Genomic DNA, 22,210 nt, shown 5'->3' with positions numbered 1-22,210 from the left:
GGTGAGGACACCCAGGTGGCTCATGAGCTGTACAGTTGTAGACAGAGGTCAGTGTCTGCAGCATCTACAGCCATTTGTACGTATCCCTGGGTGCTGGGTGATCATACTTCTGAAGGTTCTGTTCATAAGGTGTTGTTCTTGGTTTCTTCAGGCAAGCTCACCGCAATAGCTCTTCAGTCAAGTGGATCTCAAACTTTGCATCCTGGTCTGAACAGACCCTTTGTGGGAATCTATAGATGCAACTGACATGCAACTGGTCAGAGCATTGGCCTCCCAATGCAGGTACCACAAACTACAATACAAAGGGAGGGCATATTATCCCACATTATTATTGGTAATATACAAAACAAATATGTGCACTTACAAAGTTTAGAAACTGGGAACAGGGACATCTTTCAGCTGTTTTTGTCAACAGTTTAAAATGTATGAATGGATTTTCATGAAATTTAGTGTTGATAAGTGTTGGGAGATGTAAGACAGAATTAGCTTTGGTTGGTAATTAGAATCTTATGTCTAATGAAGGGAAAAAATAGGGAGAATAAGAAAAGGGAAACCAGTTTTTCTGAGTGTTACAGTAAGCTATTGAGTGTTGATGGAGGTTTGCACTCTAGGAGTGCCTCCTAGTTTACTCTCATAATTTGAAAGTTCTTATGTGCTCTGAAAATAACTTCCCACTCAGAACATTGTCTAACTCAACTGGAAAAGAACAGTTCAAAGCAGAGAGCCATGTCTGATGTTTAATTCAAACTGTCTTTTAACTCTGAGCTACAGGAAAACATCTGGGAAAGTAATCTTCAAAATTAGAGGCTTTCTTAAGGTAGTGGGCAGAGCAGCTCATGTAGTGTGCCTCAAAAGAGCCGATGCAGTGTCCTGCAGGATGTAGTCAAAGATCTTTGCCTGGTGTCTGATTTGTCTGATTGCTCTCTCAGTGTCACCTGGAATCAGATGGCCTCCTTCAAAGGAATAGTTTGATCTTTCTGTGAGATATGCTTATGTGCTTTCTTGCCAAAAGTTAGATGGAAACATATGTACCACTCTCATGTCTGTGTGTTGACTATGGAACTATGGAGTCTAGAAGTGATTAGCCTAGTTTAGCATAAAGCAAGGCTGGACTGGGACAAAAATTCAGGCCGGAATTCTTACACTTACTCAGGCTACCTCATACATCAAGGGTACTCAATAGGCAGACTCTGGTCCGGATCTGGATCCAAACAGAAATAAATCCGGACTGAGACATAAATCTACATAATTATATAAATCTAAATATTTATCTCCCACATATATTACAAAATGAAACTGACTGAAATCATCATATCAAGCTACAAGCAGAATAATAGTTGAGTCAGCAACACAGCAAGAGCAGGCAATGGAGGGGCAACACAAGAAGCTCTTCTATGAATCTGAAAATGAAAATAATGTAAGAGTGAAGACAAAAGGTGCCACTATTTCCATTGAATGGGAAAAATATGCTTTTCTGAACATAGTTTGTATCTATGCAATCTAGCTAACGTTAAAGAGAAACTTAACACCCAAATTCTGTTAGAATTCACTAAATAGAACAACAACTGTAGGAAGCATGGCCTCATGGCTACATAGTGTGTGATGCAGGAGGTCAGGGGACACTGGCCAAAGTGACTTACCAACAGTGTGATAGAGACTGACTGCTTAGTGTAGCATGAACAGTGATGTAGAGCTGGTAGTCAGAGCTAACCAGCCATGAGCAGCTGCAGTCAGACTCTCTGTGTCCACACTGGAAACACAGAGTCTGCTGGAGCTTTGGCAGTCACTAGAAGCACATTCATGGCCCTTTGTAAAAGTTTCTGTGTTGTATCTTTGTTGTAGCTGAGCTAGCGGCTCAACTAGGAGAGGCTCTCCGGTGTAGGTGTGTCTGTGGGGGAGTGCCAGTACATAGCTATGGCCCTGCTGTTCAGACTTTATATAAATATTAACGTTTATTGTCATCAATATCTTGTAAAGCTCTGAATATAGCACAGGTTGTGTGACCACACCTGGCTAGCTTATTAGCTCATTTGAAACACCTTTTTGCCTGTGACAAAAAGTTACTAACATTTTTTTACTGTCACTTTTTGCTCATAAAATAAATTTGTTTCTTTTGTATAAATACAGCAGAGATCTGTAACTATGTGCCATATAGAGTTGAGAGAATGCAGGTTTGTATTCCAGACACATTCTACCAACACTACACTGGTTAAGTTAATTCTATGTAGTTGATGGTTGAGTAATTTGTAAAGTCCTTTGGTGTAGTATTTAAAAGATGGCAGACAATGTAACAATTATTCAGTTGTAACATTATTTGTAGATTTTTAAAATTCATAAGGGGAAGTGATAAAGAAAATATACTGCCATATTATTATTATTTTACACAATGTACAGTGACAGCAGTCCTCTTGGGGCCACAGTAGAGCGGGACACTGAGTATTGTTTTGGTTAATCTGCTGGAAAGGTCACTAACATAAGGTTATCAGTCAGAGAGCTACACCCACTCATTATCTTCAGCAAGAGAAATTGAGGGTCAAATCACACAGTGCGTCTTCTCACGTTTTCTTTTATGTAAACAGAAGTATTCACGTGTCTGATATTTACTGAGATTAAGAAGGTGACACTTCAGCACATGCTGAGCAAATGACAGGAAACATTTGAAATAAAAATAGTGATACAGAATGAAAAATTAAAGTAGACTTTTCTGAGATACCTTTTGCAATATAATATCCAATACAACATTCAGACTGCTTGAGCTGCGCTATTATATATATGTTGCCTTTGAAAATAATAAATTCTATTGACTGAAAGATATATGTATGTATGTTCATTTAACTTCTAATGGAAATAAAACAAAAACACACTACAAACTATTGTTTTATTCGATTTTTTCTATCTGATATCACTTGTCATATTTGTAATTTTAAAAAAAAGCGTGTAGATTCACTGTCACACAGTCCTGTTTCAATCCAATCGGTTGTTATACTTGATCATCAACTTGTTTTGCATTAAATCTTACATTACAGACACTTTTTGGTGAATTCTGTGGATAGAAAATGTCTCACATAAACAATCTGAACCCACACTTGGTGTGTAAACATTCTTATTACATAGGATGTCTACAGTATGTTTTTCATATCAATGCACCCTGGAGTTGGATGTTATGAATGCAGTTGGAATGTTTACGTGAAGTAGCAGTAGTAGTTTTGCTGATGATAATATTTAGGCTGTTGTCCCATGTAAAATCATAAAGGCTTTTCTCAAGTAAGGTTTACACAGCTTCTGGAGCTGCACAGGATGAACTGAAAAGCTAAAGGGAAAGAATATCTGCATAGCAATAGAAGGAGCTTATGCAATGAGACAAAGCTTCTCACTTGTTATGCCACCACCAGCTCGCTCTCCAGAATCACTCAGAATGAGAATTCTCTCCCAGGTTGGGTGATGATGATTTCTCTGAAACTCATAGCATTCCTGATAAGAAGAACCTTGGATTACTATAATTCTACACCTGCTTTTATCAGTGGGGATTTTGCCCACTATCAGTTAAATCCTGAAGCCATAAATGCTGCAGCACTTAATAGTGTCCACTCATTATATTAAGGTTTTCACTCCTCTATGTGTGATGTTCTTTTTAGCACAAATCAGCCATGCAGTCTCATTAATTGATTAACTTTATTTAATTTGAAGATTTTCTTTTTTTATCACAAATGTGTTTATTGTATATGCAATGAATTAACATAAGTATATAGACATTTTATTTGCTACTGCTGAACAGATGACTGTGGTAAAAGGAACAATTTCTTTCAAACACATTTTATGTGAGTGTCACACAAAGATGAGAAGGTTGACATAGATTTTGTGTGATTTTTGTGGTTGACATGCAACAAAGGTTCCACAACAAAATCAGACCTGGTTAGTAGTATGATATGTGTCTCAGACCAAAAGGCTGCAAGTACCACTATGTCTTAATGTAACTCAAAACATACAGTAAATTTTTGTCCATGTATTATTTTATGAACATACAGCCCCTGCTGTCTTTCCCCCATTACTACATATATGTCCTGATGGTTACCAACTCTCTGCTGTTGGTGTTAAACTACAGGGGAAATTGTACATCCTGTCATAATTCCCATAATTTACTGCCACACTGCAGTAAAATCTGTTGTTGTAAAAACACATCTGATCATGGAAATATGCTCTAACAAGATTCTTGATGCTCTGGCTACAGATTATGCAGAGCTGAATACATCAGCAAGTTCCAAAATTACAGCATGATTGTCTCTCGTCTCTGGTTTAGCTGACTGAAGCTGGTGCCAAATTTGTGTGCTTTGTAAGCAGCCAGGCAACCCTGGTATTCCAGCTTTTTCCACCCTTGTGTCAATGAGCCTATTTGCTAAGTAAGGTAACAGCTGATGCACCGCCACACTAAAGAATGCTGTATTTTCTTTTCTATGTTAAGAAAGCAAAACTGGAGGGTGAAATTGATTTACATATGTGGAGTTTTTCCATTTGAGACTCTGGATATAGGGATAAATGCTAAATTTATTTGTTTCCACAGATACATGCACTACCTCTCTCCTTGTTGAAAGACCCTGCTTACCTGTGTGTGTGATTGGTTGGGAAAGTAAACAATGGAGCACATCATCCACCCTGATAACACAACTGAGATCCAGGCTACACATATGCTAGACCTCTCAGGTGTGCTGGTGTCACTAGTCATGCAGTCAATTCTTTTGAAGGTGTAGTCTCACAAGTCATTTGTTGATGTAAATTGCATTTCATAGCAATATTTAACAAGACAATGTCAGCAGAAAGGCTTTAAACTTATAGCTAATGTTAGCTGGTTAGCTAGCAGCACTGATGATTATTTAACATTACGTAAAGATAGCTCACAAACATGTGGCTACAGTTTTTACTGACACTATTTAGCTCTTTGTTAAAAATTTTTTTCCACCAAATAGTGATTTTCCCTCTAAACTTCTCACATGGCTTCATGTTGTCTCATGGTTTCATTCAATGTTCAAATGATCCAATATTTCACCAAAAATTAAAGATTAGACAAAAAGTCATATATAATAATATACCAGTCAGAGGGACCAAACCACTACTTTTACTGCAATACTTTAACTACATCAAGCTCATAATACTTATTTTACTTAAGTAGGATTTTTCATGCAGGACTTGTAATGGAGTATTTTTGCATTGCTATATTGGTACTTTTACTTAAATAAAGGATCTGAATATTTCTTCCACTACTGTAGACCTCCAAAAAGATTCTTCTGACTGACATTAACAGATTACCCCAGGTGCAATACCTGCAGCCTCCTGTGGGGCATTAAAACTATCCCACAGGATCATCTTTGGGTCATGATAAAGGATATTGCTGTTATTGTGAATACATAGATGCTCGCCTAAAAAGGGCATCAAAGTGTTGAGTATGATCCCCAGGGATTTAACACTTACTTCATGAAGGCTCATGTTAGCATTCTAAGGGAATCTGTATTTTAAAGAAAAGGAGTCAGGACATTGTGTCTGGTGCCTCATAAAGACTCTCGCTGTGTTGGATTGGATTTCACTAATAACCCTTAAGGTATAGTCCATGGAACTCCCTGTACAAAAGAATTGTTCCCATACAGTGAAGTTCAGGTGGACACACCAAACTACATTGACCTTGTTTCTGTCCAATCCTAAGAAAGAGTCATAGCTATATAAGCATCTCCCACAACTTTATATATTGTTCAAAGCAGAGAGAGGGAGGACAGGAGTGGGACAGTTAAGGTGGGTGTCATGTAAGGTAACAACAATCTTCAATCAAAAACATCTACAGAAACTTTAGTATATTTTGGTGCATACTTATTTCCTTCTATTACAGATATGTCCGCAACAAGGGAAGCAAAAATGAACCTTCTTAGCTTTCTCTTCTTGGCATCCATGGTGGCCAAAAGCAGTCAGTTAACATGCCAAAATGACCTTCGACGTCCAGGTATAGTATGCCTGCTTCTGTTTTTTCTGATTTGTTTCATGTCATCTATACTGTACACAGGTTCTGAAAAGGCATTTATGTTCTCTTCCATAGTTTATATGGAACTTATAGCTTCATTTTAACCCCTGACCTCTGCACAGGTGTAAAAAAGTAGTAACATCGAAAGAGTACATTTAAAATTGGAATTTGGCTTCTAGGAGTTTTTAGCTTTCAGACATTAAATTACTTTGTGAATAAATAAAGTCACAACTGCAGAAAAAGCTTATTGGCGGACCTTCCCCTCTCTTATAGAATACTCTGACATCTCAGTTGAATGTGGCACATCCTCAATTAGCCTGGCTATACTATACTGCCCTGTCATCTACACTGGCTACAACGAGTCTCTGCTCATCATCAACCAAATGTTTAACAATCCGGAGTGTAAAGGAACTTTGGATGACTCTGTCACCCCACCAGTTGTCCGGTTCACCTTCCCCATCAACATGACCAACGCTTGTGGCAGCACCTTCGTGGTTAGTAGAGTTTGGACAAGAAGTAAAATGGGGGAGAATCCATATATTTTCTCAAAGCATACTCTTTTTTTGTTCTCTGTGCTTGAACTTACTGTACATGTTGCCTCCAGACCACCAGTGCAGCTGGCACAGGGATCTTTGCTGACTTCTCCAACATCCAGACGGTTAATGTCAGTGGTCTGGTGTCCTCCCATGATCTGACCACGGGGGTAGTGACCTATAACGCGGAGCTAAAATATTATTACTCCTGTGCTTACCCTCTGGAGTATTTCATCAACAACACCCAGGTGGAAGTGTAAGATCTCTGCTTGTATCTCTCCAATTACTTTGTTGAGATGGACATGTTGTTATATGGGGACATTTACTTTTTCTTTGACCATTCTGAGGGAAAGTATTCTACGACAGACATTGCTCTTTTTAATGGGACAGTTTGGTTTTTGAGGAATTTTACTATTTTTCTTACTTAAACAGAGCCAGGCAAAGGCATGCTTTTTTCTGATGCTTTTTCTCTTTCAGTGCTGTTTAAAAGCATGTTTAATTGAGATATTAACCTTTTGGCTCATCTCTCTTACAATCAAGTCATTTATGTCACTATTAGTAAAGAAATTGGATTATAACAACATTCTGATACTCGTTTCATTTAGGTGTAAACACCACAGTACACAAAGTTATTAACAGTATTAAGCATGCAAATAATAAAAACCACTGAAGAAAGTGTATTTTTCTGCTTTTAAGAGGAGTGACTAAACTAACAATTCAACATAAAAGATTAACTAGCCATAAACTACATGGGTGTGTTTAGACTTTCAGGCTGTAAATGTATATAGCTTATTTTCTTCTATTGGTGGGGATAATCTCCTGGTGTACAATAACAGGTAACATGCAGTCAGACATGTTCCATCCAGATAACTCCTCCCTGTTTCGCTGTTTCTTTAGGTCAGCATCCTCCATTGCAGTGAGGGACAACAATGGAAGCTTCATCAGTACGTTGAGCATGGAGCTCTTCAGTGTAAGTTGAGACACAGATGTTTTGTGGTGAGGTGCTGGCTGTCAAGTCAGTATGTCTAACACTGATTTGATTCATTAAAGCTGTTTTATCTACAGTTATTTACTGTAATTGGTTATGTTTTCATTATTAAGAAGAGTTATATTTCTTGTTGTCCAGTGTGATTTGTTACAGGCATTAAATAAAGTCACATACATGCAATTATTTTATTGTGAAATCTAAAGCTAAAAGTGCAAAACCGAGACATGTATTTGACCTGGCCCATTGAAACTACTCAATTCAGATTAATTCAACTTCTACTTTAGTTGAAATCAAATCAGTTCAGTGCAATTCTGGACTAAAACACAACATCACACACTATACAAACCAGAATCAGCCGATAAGGGCAAACAAGCTTCCCAAGTGAACTTTTTAAAATGTGAGTAATAACCAGCAGCTGTAATGTTCTGTTGACAGGATGTCAACTACACCACTCCTCTGGACATACCACAACTGGGGTTAGAGCTGAGGACCAACATTTATGTCCAGGTCCAAGCAGCCAACCTGACTGATCAGTAAGAGAACCCACCTGCTGACTCTGGTCTTGTTTGTAAGACTAGAGATGTGACAAATTTCATGCAACACATTAGTGAAGCTTTGCTATTTCAGACAGCCCTACTCCAGAAACAAACATAGTAAAAGAATGATATTATGTTTATCAGAAGAAAAAATGTATTTTAGCACCACCTCTGATGCCCATTGTTCTTCCCCACCAGGTACCATGTCCTCATGGACCGATGCTATGCTTCCATATCTCCTCATCCTACCAACTCGACTTTCTTCAACCTGTTTGTCTCGTAAGTCCTCAAATCTCATTCTGAAGAGACAGTCAAAGTCCATGTTAGGCAAACACTGTTTTTTTTTATATATACATATGTCCAACAGGTGCTCTAAGGACCAGATGACCACCATGCATGAGAACGGGGACAGTCACCATGCCCGCTTCTCCTTCCCAGCCTTCAGGTTTGTTGAACAGCAGAACCAGACAGTGTCCACCTACTACCTGCACTGCATCACCAGACTCTGTGAGATCAGCACCTGCAGCGACTTTAAGGTTAGTGAAAGATCAATGGTGAAAGAAGATGTTCAGCACATTTTTTCCCTTAATGCTGGGAATATTCTTCAGTTAATTATACTCCTTCTCCCTTCATCTATAGCAATGTAACACCAGGAGGAGAAGGGATGTTCACTCCACTGGTGTCTCAGAGGCCACCACTCTATCCTTAGCAGTTCCCATCATCGCCAGGAATGATAACTGTAAGTACTGCTGTGTGGCAACACTGATCACAAGACATTATAGAGCAATCAGCAAATTAACAACATTTATAAAAACTGAATGTACAATACTTTGTTGCCTTAGGTATTGATGTGACATGGTACAGAGGGAAAACTGCTAAATGGCTTGACTGGAGATAGCTTACTCGGGTTTAATGACCATGTTATAATAAGCCATTATCATAACATCACATTATAATCACACCAGAGATGAAAAATGCATCATGAGTGTGATTTTACATAACGTAATAGTGGGAATATATAAATAAATATATGTATTGGTTTGAATGTATAACACTTAAGGTTCTATATAATGCTCATGATTTTTTTTCACTGGAATATGTGATGTTCTGATTATCACGGGGTTATGGTGAGCATATCATGGTTTACAAAGACCATAAAAATGCTTGTTGGGAAACATTAACATCCCAACTGTTTTATATAAATGTAATATAAAGATACAGCTTTGGGGTTCAGTGTTAATCCACATTTCCTAATTATGGGTATACTGTCATTATTATGGGTATACTGTCTTCATTATTCAGAACTATAATATGGAATGTACAACAGGGAAATATATAGTGTAATATTATGTATTATCTGTACTGTATTTTGTAAATCAAGTTAATTATTTTCAAAATCCATATGACCCTGCATAGAGGTTTTGGCTTGTGTAATAATGTCTATCATTGGATTTACAATGAACAATTTACAGTATAAATCACATACCTCAGACTCTTTAACTATGTCCACTTTGAATGCATGGAGGACCAGAGGGTAAGTTTGTGGCATAGTGAGAAAAAATCATTACAAATACTAATTGTAATTAATTTTCTCCTTTTATCTGTTTCTATCAGCACTGACATCTAAGGAGGAAGGTATGGTATTGTTTAATTCCCTGTAATGCACTTCTTATTAGTTCACCAGATGATTAAACATTTAGATTCCGAGAGGAATATAAATGTTTCATTTATTCCATCTAAGTACTATCTCAATGACAGTGAAATTAATTAATAATTAATGTGACCATGAGTTGTCCAGTGGTTGCCTCAAGGCTTTATCTGCCTCATGGTGTGCAGATGATGATTTGTGCATGGGGATGCAATGATGCCTTCACTGAATGTTAGTATATTTGTACTCTGGTTGTCTTGTGAGCAGCTGCATCCAGCAGTGACTCGGACTCGGACTCCAGGATGGGTCTCGGGATAGCTGTAGGCATCCTCACGGTGGTCATCGCTGTGGTTCTAGCTGTGGCAGCTGTATTCTACAGGAGAAGCAGACATTTTTAAAGGAATGAGACACCTGTACACACAACTCCACACAAACTAAACTGTGGGATGAATTGGTGTATGGCAACTTTACCCACAAGACCTGTGGTGTAGTAGAACTAAGCTCAGCATAATGTTGCTCTTATGGTGTTTACTCTCATGTAGCATGTTTTTGTGGTCTTTTCTTATGGTTGTAGTTGTATAAGAAATGTACTAGAAATGTTCTGTATAGACTTATTTGAAATGCAAAGAGAGGAGAAGGAAAGCTTAAGTGTTATGCACTCATGCGCTTTGGCTTAGAAAAGCATAAAAAGGGAACCACTAGTTTGTAGTGAGGGTAGCAGAATTATTTTGGAGATATTTTATCAGCAGATGCTAATGTACTAATACAAATCTATGAAAAAAAGTGTAATTCATATAGTATTCTACCGAGTTTTATGATAGCCAAACTAAATGAGTGACTGTTTCAGGGTTGCACAAGTGCAATGCAAAGTTTGACATGAGAGAATGTGTTTTGAGTTTGAAGCCACTGTTCAATATATTGTTTTCATTATTTATTAGGTTTTTGCATTACACTAAACCATTTTCAAATGAATATCAGTAAGGTTATCTGCATGGGCAATTCCCTATCACCTACACATAACTGGACTTCCACTTTTGAAATCAACCATCACATTCACTCTCACAACTTGCCATCTTGATCATGTTTGATAGTTTGGGTTTTTTTGGGGTTTTTTAACAGTTGTTTAAGGTTTAATACGACAGCACTTGTGGGTGTACTGTACACAAAACAAAAAATAAAAAGTTTTCATAATGTCTTCTTCTCAGTCATCTTCTCAAAAAGTGTATTTTGGAGGTCTGCTACAGTGTTTGTGTGTAAATTTATCTAACAGTGACTTTGCATGTTTGCAGATCCTGAGTTTTGAAAAAAATGAAAAATTACATTATAAAGTCAATTTATTTTAGTGTTAAATTGTACTTCATTATACGCACACCACACAGCATCCAATGATCTTCACATGAACTGAGCCCCTAATAGTTAGATGTTAAACAGTTTCAGTGCATACATGGTATCCTTTGTTGATAATCTAATTTCACAGTGATCTACAAAGAGAGAGATATAAAGAGCTGCTAGATATTTGTCTTCAAATTGTATTTTGTCCATGACCCCATTACATCCAAACCAGTTAAGGCATACTTGTATAGAAGTTATAGAAATGTACGTATCTAGTTTAGCAGCAGACCTATGACCACAATGGAGGTTCACATATCACTGAAACCAGACCCTGTCACTTTCTATTCAACCTGTTCTTTAGCCTTTGTGAGTACTCATTAATACCAAAACATCACATACAATGAATAAACACCACCAGCTACTTTTTTTTTTTGGGGGGGGGGGGGGGATTGAATACCACTCTGTCAGAAGTTGGAGTCACAAACAGCTGGTTAAACAAAGGGCTTTGGAAAGCCCTCCTGAACAGATATCACCACACCTCTCCTTCATGGAATCAGGATACTCAGCAGTACTGTGTGGAGTGGAATTTGTTCTGATGACTCAATTTGTTGTCCATAACGTTTATATCACAGTTTGGTTGTCATCATCATGGTCGGATTAACCTCTTATAGGGCTGCACAGCAGAAGTTTGTTGTTGGGCCCCTATTGACCCCAACTATACATGTTGTACTCTAGAACTATACATGTAGTACTCTAGAACTATTCATGTAGTACTCTAGAACTATACATGGTGTACTCTAGAACTATACATGGTGTACTCTAGAACTATACATGTAGTACTCTAGAACTATACATGTTGTACTCTAGAACTATACATGTAGTACTCTAGAACTATACATGTTGTACTCTAGAACTATACATGTAGTACTCTAGAACTATACATGGTGTACTCTAGAACTATACATGTAGTACTCCAGAGCTATACATTTAGTACTCTAGAACTATACATGTAGTACTCTAGAGCTGAGGGGATTACATGATTAATGGCTTGACAGAAAATTAATTGGCATAATGTCTCTCTGGAGGCACAGTCACCATCAATTTTGATGATTGCTTTTGTTAAAATGTTCATTTTTTAATGCAAAAATGCCAAAACATTCACCAGTTTCTCAAATGTGAATATTTGTCCAGTTCTCCATGATAGTAAACTCAACATCTTTGGGTTTTTGACTGTTGGTCAGACAAAACAAGTCATCTGAATATGTTAATTTGGGCTTCAGGGAATAGAAATTGGCATTGTCACTAGTTTCTGACGTTTTATACACTGAACAATCAATGCATTATTAAAGAAGATAATTGGCAGAGCTATGGACAGTGAAAATATTAATTATGAATTGGTTGCAGCCTCACAGTACTCCTATGATGGAATAATACTACCTTACCCAAGGTTTTTTGTGCAGTTTGATAAAACAAAACTTTACAACAAATGTAAAGTAAAACAATTAATGTCTTAAAACTAGATTTTGACATAAGAGTGCATCTTCAAGACCAGGACCACACAACCTGTCATAGCTGATATTGTACTTCAGTGGTGCGAATTTCCAACACATTTTTCCAACACATCAAATTACATAGACCCAAATTATACGCAGTAAACCTGGGCTTTATGGGCCCCTGAGGAGTGTAGCCTCTGGGCAGTTGCCCATTTTGCCCCATTGATAATCTAGCCTTGGCCATAGCACACATGTGCATACAAAGAGCTGTAATGTATATGGGCAGTTGGTAACAGTAATGTGCTGCAGGAGAAATCACAGGTCAATGCAAATAATGCAGGTATCTTTTTTTAAAGGTTCTGCAAATGTTCTATGAGGTAAAAAAAAAAGTATGTTTGTTAGGCCTTACAGATAGAAACAATGTTTTAATGAGAAATGTTGGATATAAAAAGTGTGTTTATAATGAAAACTTGACAGGTTGACTTTATCTACATCTGTATCTTCTATCTAAACATGGGATTGTGTTGGAGCCATAATTGCAGATGAATATGAAATGTGTTTGGGTCCTTCAGGGTGACCATGAGAGGAGGGAAGATCATCTAACTTGGCCATGGAGGGAAGAAACACAGCTGCAGTCTCTCCTGCACTCTGATCTACCAAACAGTATGAGCTAGAGAGAAATGTTTAACAACATGCTCTGAATATGATCACTCTGCCTTTTAATATTTCATTTACCCCCATTTTAAAAATCATGAAATGCTCACTCTGAGGGATGACTGATATTACTTGTATGCTCGAGATGATTAGATGTAGATCACCAAACTATCAATTTAGATAGAACACTAATCCCAGATGATAAAGTTCAAATGTCCTCTAAATTGACATTTGGCAATTTGTGCTACATTTGCTCCACATTGCAAAGATAAAATTAATAGATCACATATTAGATCGTGTCCAGCGACTCAGCTGAAATAGAAAGTATTTTTATGTAAAATACATTCATCTTATCACAGACTGAATCGCCAAGTGAGCCTTGAGAATATCCCATCACCCTTAACCACTGAGACACTGCTCTACACATCCAAATGAAATTCAAATGTCACTAGTAACAAATCTTCTGGGCACAAAAACCCCCCCAAAAAACCCATTAAGAGCAAAATACAAAATTGCCCAAGACAGAGCTCTGTCTCCTGAACAGCAGTGACTGAGCTCTTTGCGTAGTGAAAACCTTCTTAACAAATGTTTTAACTTTTAACAAAAGTTACCTGGTGTAGCTTCAAAGCTGGTTTCTGCAATGTTATTTTGTGTGGGGTGAAGTCATCATTGACAACACTGTCCATACAGGTTCGCTCTGAGAAATGAGAAATGTTGATCGAGTTAATGACAATTCCAATTAAGTCTATTTGAAACAGTCTGTGACTCATCAGAATCTCATCAGCCCAGTATCAAACGTTACCACATGTTATATTTCTCCATTTTTACAATGGCCTTCTCAAATTAACAGCTTCCACACGTCCTCACAAACAATTCATCTTTGCTGCAGTGTGTATGCATCATATTAAACATCTCTCATCACTGCAGAGGTCAACAACATGCAGAAAGTTACTAATTTTAGCTTGCAGGCAAAAGGAATAGTATCTACACATCCCAATATTAAACACACACTGAATTAGCAGTAAGTTAGCACCATATCTTAATCTCAAGATTTCTCTAAAGCGTTACAGTTAACCCATTTTTCCCTTACTCACAGTGCTCTGAGTCACTCTCTGAGTCACAGTCACTGAATTAATTTGTTGGACTTTAGCAGCTCTGTGGTGTTGTAGACGCTGTTGCCTTTAAGTCCCTTTTATGATCTAGCTGACTTAGAATAATCACAGACTATTGTTCGACTGCAAAACTGCTTCACCAGAGTTAGAAACACATTGTCCCTGTCCAACAAGTGTGACCTTGATAACTGTAACAGTTTCGTTCTGTTTTGTGGTCCTAAAAGAGACGTCCAACTGACATGAGAGTAAGCAGGTAATGTAAAGTATAGGGGGGCCTTTCCTTACAAGTGAAAAATGCCATGAGCGCAGAAAGAGAAAGAGAAGAAAAGAACTGTGAGAAGCAATAAATCTGAATGTAAAACCATTGAAATACTAGAGACTAGAACTGTGACTAAATCACAGTTAAATGAATTCTGACAGCAACCACTGTTCTGACAATCTTCAGTCACAGCAGTTGCTCTCCTTCAGCATCGTTTTAAGAATCACATACTGGGATTATGGAGGGATGTATTTTTGGCTTTTATGACCAGAAACTCAAAACAAAATCTCCAAAAGAACACTCAGTGTTTTGCTACATAGTGAAGCCTGAAACAGCTTTGCTGGCTCACATTACAGTCTGGTTTCCCCTCTCCAGTCCATTCTACACATATTCATGTTTATGGTGCTAGTGATTTTAAGTAGTGATCAGATATTCTAATCCAGTATGTACATGTACATGTGAAACAGTGTGGATCATTGATTGGATTATAAAGTCAGGGAACATGTCTGAACTGATGACGTGCGTAACTGGAACAAAGGAGATACTGGGTCACAGTTACAGTCCCAAGTACTGTAGATACATGGTGAATTCCTATTTTAGTAAAGATTCCACATGAAATGACATATATGTTCATTATAGTGTCCTCAAACAAAAAGTGAGGTTAATGATTTTTACCTTCTAATGTTGAAGTAAATGGATAACTTAGCAAGGACAAAGTTTCACACTATATCAGATAAATGTACGGAAGACAACTCTGCTGCAAGAAATTAATGTACCTTTAAAATAGACAGCAGTCTTAAGTACCTAGTTACCTTCCTGCCAATTTGACTCTTACTGCACTGTGTTTTGAAGCTGGATAAGTAACTTCAGCCAAACTGAGTGCTTGTTCTTGCACTGTTTGCCATTGACTTTCATCCACATGACAAGCTTTGTTTGACTCTGCCTGAAAATAATAGGATGGAATTTCCATTCCAGTTCTGCTGAAAACTGCAGCATGGACTCAAAGGGAAACTCTGTCAGCAAGATGCTCAGTTACTGAGAGGGAGAGCGAGAGGGAGAGAAGTTGAGGTGTTGTATAAGAAAAGGATGACAAGAGAATCATTGAGACTTTCAATCTGCCAGCAAGCAGAAGTGGGCAGTGATGAGGTTTCAAAACAGAATGCACTTCTCCTTTTCTCTGCCCGTGTCTCTCTCTCTCTCACACACACACACACACACACACACATTCATGTTATTATCAGGCAATCCTTGGGACAGTCAGATACTAAATCTTAAATCTTATTTGGATTGAAAAAAAGTATGTGTGTTTCATGTGAACATAAGTTTTCCTCCTATGGTAATTCCTGACATAAACCAGTAGGAGGCACTTTAATCATTCACGTATGCTTAGTCAGTTTGTATAATTCCTCACCTACTGATTAACTATGCATCTAAATCTGTATATTCATTACACTTTGATTTATTAATATACTCTCAATACTCCCTGTGTGTGTTGAATGTGAAATTCAGACTTTTAATTAAAGCAGTCTGCTGGGGGTTTACATTTAAAATGAAAATCATTGTTCACCAGCTTCATTGGTTTGTGCTTTAAAGTCTAAACTGTGTATAGCAGCAGGTCTCACAGAGGAGGATCCAGGAGGGTCCAGAGCAAACAAAGAATAATAAGATTTCAATATATCTTAATTAACACAAGCCTAATCCAAATTATAGAGAAAAAAATACCACAATCCCAATTAAAGAGTGTAACAATGTTCCATCTGCATGTTTTACTGTCTGCAGTTATATCTACCTGGAGACAACTCAACACTACACCAGCAATAATTAAAATCCTCCTGTGAATGTGGATTTGTGGAGCTGAACTATGATATACAGCATGCTTTACATGTTGAAAACTGTTTTTGCATATTTGTTATTTTAAGTAGATTATTTTCAACATGTAAAATATGTCTATCATGTTTTATATTTCGTGTTTTTTTGAACAATCAGGTGTGAAGCCCCTACTGCATTGGATCATTAGTAAATGTGCTTTGTTTTTGTGACTTAGTGATGCTGTCAGGGGCATCTGCACTGTCTCCTATCGTCCTGCAGCCTCACACTCTCTCTGCATAGTCCCTGTGCACATTCATTTTTTTTTATTATTTCATATCTTGTCTGTCTCCAGGTGACTTGGAAATTGATCAGGTTTGGCCATCATTACAAACATCTCATTTTGCTTTAATGTCTTTAGGGAGAGGCATAAGTGAGGGAAAGATGGAGATAGATAAGCAAATGAAGATACACCCACTGTGTACTGTGTCATTTTCCAGAGCCAGTCATCCCATACCTGTCCACTAGATATCCTCAGTGAGTTTCCCTCCTCTGTTGACCGGACTGCTCTTGTTATTGGATGCCTTTCTACACAGCTGCTCCTCAAATGCTCATTAGCTTCCAGCACGTACAGAGAGTAGTTTCCAATCTGCTGTTGTTCCCTGTTTTTGGTACCTGTCTGGATTACCTGCTGATTTTCTGAAACGTTTTCCTGATCCTGTGACCATGTAAGCTTGATCACAGTAAACTGCCTTTTATGCCACCTGCTGTGTCTCAAACTGTGTTCCAGTTCAGTGCCTGGTTTCTCCAAATTCTATGTTTTTAGACTCAAATAGGCCTTTTCCACAGGGGACATTTTGATATGTCACAGTAGGAGAAGCACAGGTGTAAATAATAAAATTAATGGTTTCTATGTAGTGCATTCAGTTTCAGGCTCCTGGTATTGTGCATGCTGGCTCACTGGCACACTGTCAGGGCTTACTGGAACACTTGAATAGAACAGAGCCATCATTAATGTTATTAGTAACACCTGAGCTTTTCGTACTGTGACGAGTCAAAATGTCTGCTGGGAAAATGGCCAAAAGGCTGTTAAATCCCAAACTCTTCTCTGATGTGCAGCTTTCTTTTGCTGGAATTTGGGGGACAAACTAAAATTTGCTCAAGATTGGTTGCACATTCAGTTGATTACATCAACTTTTAAAATTGCAAATTAACAAGATACCGAATTCACACAGTTTTGGTCTCTGAGTCTAGACTTTCTCGTTTAGGGCAGAGGCACAGTTTCAGCCTGGTCTACAGATGGTTGTTTGCTCTTCCTGACTATTTGAACTGTTGCAGTTTGCATGTGGAAGGCACATGGAATGTGGTGAGAGACTTTATGTAAGCTTGTGGCAAGTATGCAATGCAACTGCAGCACAAGTGGAAACAGCACCCTAATGGTCATGGTTAGTAGGAAAGAACTTAGGCTTCAACCAAGGAGAGGCTGATGTCCTTGTGTGGAAATGACATTTACAAGCCATAAAGCATTTGGTTAGCAGACTTTATCTCTTCTACCATGCGTCATCTCATCTTTCCCATGAAGATCTGTTGTCCAGTTGCAGAAATTGTTCAATGATAAGTTGAAGAACAGGAACAGCAGCAAAACACAAGGACAGTTTGATTGTGAGAGTGAGGTATCTAACTTCTTCTAACATGAATGGACACTATCCCCACTCTGTCCATCATTTTTCATAGACTGGGTATGGTCACACAGCATTTATGTATGTATATAATTACAAAGAAAATGTGTCTTTCTGCTTCAGAGATTCATATTCACAGCCAATATCTTATGAATATAGGTTATAATAGGTCTTAGAAGTCCCATGCCAAAAGCTGTTTTTGTCCTACTTCTGTGCTGCTCAGTCTCTTCAAATATGGGTGTGTTACACATTTCCATTTTCAGAATAACCAGTACTATATGAAAATATACAGGGTTAGAACAATACAGTTACATTTTGGCATTGAAAATAAATGAGTCTATATTAAATTTTGTTTTATTTTATTAAGTGTCCTCCCTTCCTCCAGTTTTTACCCCAGAGTCCAGCACAAATGAGCAAATCAATACACCTACTTGACTGTACTGTGACAAAATCATCTGAGCTCAAACCTTCACTAACACTTTTTTCTCAAGAAAAAATAACCTCATTGACAGAGAGATACAGTAAATGATGTTATTCAGTCTGTAATGTAGCTATAATAAAAATCCAAACTGTTATGTAGATTAATAAAATAAACCAATTTCATATAGCCTAGACTGATCTGTTCATTTTAATACATATTATATCTATTGGAATGTGGTGATATCTGTTCATATAGAGCCCAGAGGCATTGTTGTTGTTCTGTCCAGTAATAACATTCAGACAAACTAATGTGGCAGCTACAATTGTTAGATTTCATCTGTGAGACCAACATTTATCTTCCAAAAGGAATTATATCATATATCAAAACACTACAATGAGACATTAGAGCCAACGGTGAATTACTAAAGAGCTGCAGATCAGTTCATAGGATCATTTTCTTCCCGGGATGATGACACAGGACTGGACTGTTGCTGCGAGATGACTGGCTGGTCTGGCCCAGCAAGCAGCTCTGAAAACGTTGCAGCAGATTTACAAACAGGTGTGATTCGGATAAACTGACCACATATTGAGAATCTAAATGCTTACTTTCTCACCTGAAAAAATATTAAAAGTTAATAAAGTGACATATTAATAGCCCTAGAGTGAAAATGACAACAGTCTGGCTCAGAATCTCCACATGATGCATCAGACTGCAAGGCATACTGGGTAATGTAGGCCCAGCAAGGGCCCACGTCTCTCTGCCAAAACGCTGACAGAGAGTTGAAACTGAAAACCAGTGACACTGAAAAAAAAACTATCACTGAAAAAAGACATGAAGAAAAAATCTGAAGATTGACAAAGAAAAACATAATGCAAAAATATCAAAATAAAGTAATATTGTAATTTTTAAATTTTATTTTTCAGTGGAACTTGTTTCAGTGCCAATAAAACTTTTTCCAATACAAGTGTTTCAACACCAATGTTTCCTTTTTCAGTTCAGATTTTGTTTTCAATGCCAAATTTTATCTTCAATGCCAGAGTTGAACTGTCACTGTTCCAGCCCCATAAAAAAATATCCAAGTTCTGAATCTACTCAAGATTCATGATTTTTGAATATGCGCTTTTTTCTGAAGATGTCAACAATGACTGCTCATTTTAGACACAATTAATTTCTGATGTCTGAAGTTGACAACAACTACGGGCTTTCAACAGCCTCATAATCAATAAACAACAAAGGCAAAAACTGATGAAGTGCAGAAACAAACATTTACTCAAAGTAAATTTTACTCAGATGTTACTCAAGTCAAACCATGCCACTGACCACTGAGCTCCACTGTTGTCCAAAAACATATGAGTGCAACACTGTTCCTTCATTACAATGAACACACACACTGTAGTTTATTTTGACTCATTCCCATACACTCTGTCCAGTTGCCAGAAATTCTCACTAGAACACCAAATGTAGATTCATCTGTCACTGAAAATAGTTCCCAACAAATGAACTGTTTCCACCTGTTTGAGTAACATTTGCTAAAAACTACAGTGACCATCTGTTTTTGGAAATACTGAGCCTTTGTTAAAAATTAAATCATATATTTGTGAGTCATTTCTGAAGATTTACATCTTAGAAACCATCAGTAGGAACCGATGGGCTTGGGGTTGAGGGCCACAGACAAGCCTGCAAGGTTAAGTATTGAGAGATGGACTAACACATTGTTAGTTTAGTTTTGGTCTTTCCACAGGACTTGTTGACGATAACAAAAATACTGAATATGGACAGCCTTATCCATTAAACAAGACAAGTCGTCTCTTCTGGTGGCTGGTCCATGTTGACTATGTCCTCATGCATATGCACTTCGAAATATTAAACACGGGCATATGCTGAGGAGGTAACATGGAGTACCAAAGCCAACTGGGAGCACATGATTTGATTTATGACTTTATGAATTTCACAAAAACTGCAGTAGACATTTCAACTTAAAGAAGCGTGAGCTGTATTCTCTCAACATGGACAGCTACAGAGACCAGCCAGCAGGAATCTTGGCTCCCACCAAACTATGCAATGGCTGCTAGGATTTTTTTAAATGTATTTTTATTCACAGATATTTCTTGCAGTTTACCCAGTGTTGCGCTTGTGTGTAGGTGACTTGTCATTTCAAAGACTGTTTTTCAACTGAATGCCTTGGGTTCAAGGATTCTGACCCACGCAGCTTAAGTGTCCATGAATAAGCACAAAATGTATACCAGCTACAGTGTTGCAGTTCTAAAAGTGACCCCGACCTCTCTGTGGAAATATGTAAGCAAAATACAGCAGTCAATAAAGTGTAACATTATTTTCACATTGTGGAGATGTGGGGAAGAGTGTAGAAAAGTTATATTATTGAACATCAGTGAGATTTCATTCAAATCTATCTTGGCAGCTGGAATCTAAACTGGAAAAAGCTCACAGAAGGTTCATTGCACTTGTAATCCATTTATCGATTATGTAAACTGTAGTAGAAAAGCAAATTTAAATGTATAACCTATAAGCTACAATACAGCATTTCATCAGCTCTCAGCTAGGCCTGAGCATAATCAATAAAGATTTGTTTCATTTCTGTTTAAGTCCAACAGAAGGCGCCATAATGACCTTGTTTGCTAATGGCATTTAGTGGACATATCTGGATTTGAATCACACCAGCTGACTATTTTTGAAACTGAGTTTTATTAGCAGTCTCTGACTTATTCAATAACTCATGTGAGGCTGAGTTACTTAAAGTAAAATTTTGCAAGACTGTGTTTCAGTTTTTGTCAGTGACATATTATGTCCAGAATAAAACTGAATAAGTAACCTAGTTTGGTTGTCAGTGAAATAACTCTTTACATTAGATAATGCAGTTTGTTGTTAAAGTTACACACTGTATGTTGCCTTTACATTAATATCCAGGTTAACCCTACTATGTGCCAGTGGTGGCTTATTCAGAGAAACCTCAGCATGCATACAAGTATAATCACATGGTATCACTAATACTCCTGTTTGGGATGCAGTGAGTGTATGATTGCTCTTTTTAGGGAAAAGTCTCATTACTGCAGGCCTTCAAATGTCACTATGGGAAATATGTAGCAGGATATTATGAATACAGTTTTAAAATACTCTCAGGTAAGGAGCTCACTAGCCCACAGAGATTTGTAGGGGGAAAAAACCCCTCAGCGGGCTGGTTTAGGAGTGTCTCTGGTTTCTGAAGATGAATTGTGCGGGGATTCTTTTTTAATAGCAGTGAATAAATGAATAGTTGGTTTATTGAAAGCGCTGGCTGGAAGGTGGAGCGAAAAAGGCGGAAAAAATGCTGCATTCGAGTGCCTCGTAAACTGCAATACAAGTTTTCAGAAGCCATCAAGTGCAGTCTGACCTGCGTTACAGAGCAATGGCAACTACCAAACATGTAAGAGGGAAAATAGGATATACAATGTATCTTGATAGATGATTGAGCTAAGCCTAATTAATCAAGCGGTCGATGTATTTCCAGATAAATCACAATCTTAGACCGTGATTATGAAGCGCAGAAGTCAAGAAAACCCACTGGCAATTTGTTTGAGAGAGGGAATTAATTCAGAATAGTCTTAACATTTTAGTGTATGATGACTTACCGGTGGTAATATAGTAGCTAATAGGCTGTTCGGTTCGGCTGTCTGTCCTCTGAATGTTAAAACGATTCTGCTAGTGTAATGTAAGCTTGATACGTGTGATAGGAAAAGTGAAAGTGAACGGA

At 37.7% G+C, this 22,210-nt stretch overlaps 1 protein-coding gene and 1 long non-coding RNA gene across 2 annotated transcripts; one reads left to right on the top strand and one right to left on the bottom strand.

Moving 5' to 3' along the window:
* The first annotated feature begins 5,913 nt into the window (after positions 1-5,913).
* si:ch211-103f14.3 (zona pellucida-like domain-containing protein 1) lies at positions 5,914-11,002 on the top strand. The gene is made up of 10 exons (XM_067607211.1): positions 5,914-5,983; positions 6,275-6,495; positions 6,606-6,790; positions 7,432-7,504; positions 7,958-8,055; positions 8,257-8,337; positions 8,426-8,594; positions 8,698-8,797; positions 9,673-9,693; positions 9,974-11,002. Exons 1-10 carry the CDS (start codon positions 5,932-5,934, stop codon positions 10,102-10,104), a joined length of 1,131 nt encoding a protein of 376 aa, XP_067463312.1. The 5' UTR covers positions 5,914-5,931; the 3' UTR covers positions 10,105-11,002.
* Positions 6,421-22,184, bottom strand: LOC137195126 (uncharacterized). The gene is made up of 3 exons (XR_010931072.1): positions 22,089-22,184; positions 13,797-13,882; positions 6,421-10,079 (listed from the first exon to the last, which is right to left on the bottom strand). It is a non-coding gene; the product is annotated as an uncharacterized lncRNA (long non-coding RNA).
* Positions 22,185-22,210: the final 26 nt, after the last annotated feature.

Source organism: Thunnus thynnus, chromosome 13 (assembly GCF_963924715.1).
Source record: "Thunnus thynnus chromosome 13, fThuThy2.1, whole genome shotgun sequence".
Classification (NCBI taxonomy): domain Eukaryota; kingdom Metazoa; phylum Chordata; class Actinopteri; order Scombriformes; family Scombridae; genus Thunnus; species Thunnus thynnus.
The sequence above is the reverse complement of the archived record's forward strand: the minus strand, read 5'-3'. Positions and strand labels throughout refer to the sequence as shown.